At 41.9% G+C, this 2,400-nt stretch overlaps 1 protein-coding gene across 1 annotated transcript in view; it reads right to left on the bottom strand.

Moving 5' to 3' along the window:
* The window catches only part of SLC9A9 (solute carrier family 9 member A9), a 173,895-nt gene extending 171,832 nt beyond the window's left edge, over nt 1-2,063 (bottom strand). Inside the window, exon 1 of the mRNA XM_041414482.1 lies at nt 1,761-2,063. Within this exon, the coding sequence (XP_041270416.1) occupies nt 1,761-1,935 (175 nt within the window). The 5' untranslated portion in view covers nt 1,936-2,063. The remainder of the gene's footprint in view (nt 1-1,760) is intronic.
* Nucleotides 2,064-2,400: the final 337 nt, after the last annotated feature.

Genomic DNA, 2,400 nt, shown 5'->3' with positions numbered 1-2,400 from the left:
CCACCCCCCCCCCCCCCCGCCCCTTTATTTGTTCTCTACTTTAAATAGCACTTTCTATCAGGCTGTGTTCCGTTTGTGGCTGTTCAGCATTTTGCAGTAACTGTAAAACTTCCTGGGTTTGTCTTTCTATGTTTGTTTTTTCCCCCAGTGTTCCTCTCACTTTGCCTTCCCTGTCCTCTCCACTGCTACTCCCCTGAGGGAATGTCCTGTGGCACACTCTGCAATAGGTGCCCAGATCCTGTCACTTGAAGCCAGTTTATCAGTGCATTGTATTGCTATTCACATATCTAATAAATAGCTCAGTGGGCTGGAGCAAAGCAAGCTGTAAGGACTGGGGCCTCTTTTTGTGCAGAAAACGTAGAATTTAGAACTGTTTGGAAAGGGAAGTTGAAATTGAGGGCAGGACTTGTCCCACTGTCAGTGCTTGGTGTCATGAAGATTTTTTCCCAAAGTTGCTGCCAGTTACCTGACAATCTCTCTTATGACCTCTGAAATTTCACTCTCTTTCCAAAATTGTCCTTCCATGGTGTTAAAGATAACTACACCCATATCCAAAATTTTGAAGGATAAGAAGGGCATTGCTAGCTTTTTAGCTCCTAGAGATAAGCTTTTTTTTCCTGTTTGAAGACTGCCATAAATAATGCAAAACTAAAGAGATAGTTTATTTACAATCATGAGGAATGTTTTAATAATTCAAAAGCTCTGTCCTGCTGGAGCACTCATCTCTTAACCAATCCAAAGAATATGAGCAGGTTGTCCTCATGATGTGCAGAGTATGTTCTGGGCAGGCAGCAAAACAGAAGCAAATGATGAATAAAACTCTAATTCCATACTTATTTATTTTTATTTTGTTGTATTCTCCCATATTTCATTTCTGGTTTTGCTTTTGTCTAAATCTTCAGAAAATGCCATCAGCTGCACATGGCAAACAGCACAATAGTGGGAAGGAAGGTACTGCAGTAGAGGCATCCATCTTAACCAGTTTGGGTATTGCACTGGTAGAGGATGTGGTGAGCACAGAATGTGTCAGAACAGGCTGGGACTCAGGTAGTGACTGAGCTGTTGATTTCTGTCTTCCATTTTGACAGTTTGCCCTCCTGCATGTATCTCATGGCAGCAGCCATGGCAGTAGGGTCTCAGTGAAACAGCATGGACAGAGTGCCAAGAGAAGTCATTACACGTGTGTGTGCCATTAAACCAGAGAGTACTTGGGGGACAAGGTGGAAAGTTCTGCGTGAGAGTGAAATGCAACATGGCAAAAGTTCATCAAAGATTAGAATTAGACAGGCAAGCTAAAGTTACCCTACAATGACAGCATTGAGAGCAAACTTGAGACACATTCTTTAGTGTGCGTTTCAGAGGCACAGAGCAAAGCCAAAAGAAAGCTCTGAACATCATTTAAACTTTATTAGACAACTTGTTTGTATCCACAAGGCTCCTCAGACTAACAGCTCTGAATGCTGGAAAAACCCAAGCAGGCTGTTTTTGTAACCAGTTAACTCCCCAGCTCTCCTGCCTGAGCACCAGGAGCAGAATGCACATGCTGGGGATAACCAGCTCGTCACTGCTGCTCCCCTACCAAGGCAGCCTCTGGCTACTTCAGGAGAGATGCTGTCACATCATTATTCTACCCCACACTTAGGGAGCTGATGACATTTAATTCAGCACATTTCTGAGCTTTGTCAGCACTTGATCTCAAGTGCCTCATCATAAATATGCAACTAGTCCAGTGTTATGCTGGCACTTGAATTTATACTCACCATAAAGCATAGCTCCTCCAGTTTCATGCAGAAAGCGGAATCGATGGTTTTTAAACAACCAAATTGTTAATATTGTAAGAATGAGTAGAAAGTTAAAGATTAGCAGCTCCACAGCTCCCTGATGATAAAAGTGATCTTCATCTTTCACTGATACATATTTCTTCAACTTCTCCATTTCATTCCGTTTATAGAAACTTTGTGAAAAATAAAAGAAGGAAAAAAAAACTCCCAGGAAGGGAAGTGTTGTCACCTTTAGCACAAAAACTCTAGACACTACAGAAATTCACAGCAAGCACATCTGTTTCATTTGCAGCCTCATGGTGAAGTGCCCCAGCTCAGAATTCAGCTGGATTCTAGTTACAGCTTCCTGTTTCTCTCTTAAAGCTGCCCTGTCTCATTTTTAATGGTACGATTGTGTCGCTGGACTGCGCTTGCTCTGGCTGTGGATGCACAAATTGCCTCCAGGGCTCAGACTCTCCATTTCTAAAATTCTGTTGTAAAACTCAGCATGTGCTTGTCATGTTTTCTTCCTGTAGCCCAATCTGAATTCCAGGAGTCCTGTTTTGTTTTCACAGTTTAAGATGGAAAAAATTATGTAAAAAAAAAAAATGGCATAACAACCTTTATTACATTTTGGAAG

The sequence above is a fragment of the Onychostruthus taczanowskii genome, unplaced genomic scaffold, assembly GCF_017590055.1.
Source record: "Onychostruthus taczanowskii isolate IOZ18803 unplaced genomic scaffold, ASM1759005v1 scaffold45, whole genome shotgun sequence".
In the NCBI taxonomy this organism is placed as follows: Eukaryota; Metazoa; Chordata; class Aves; order Passeriformes; family Passeridae; genus Onychostruthus; species Onychostruthus taczanowskii.
Note: the sequence above shows the minus strand (reverse complement) of the source record. Positions and strands in the feature narration are given on the sequence as shown.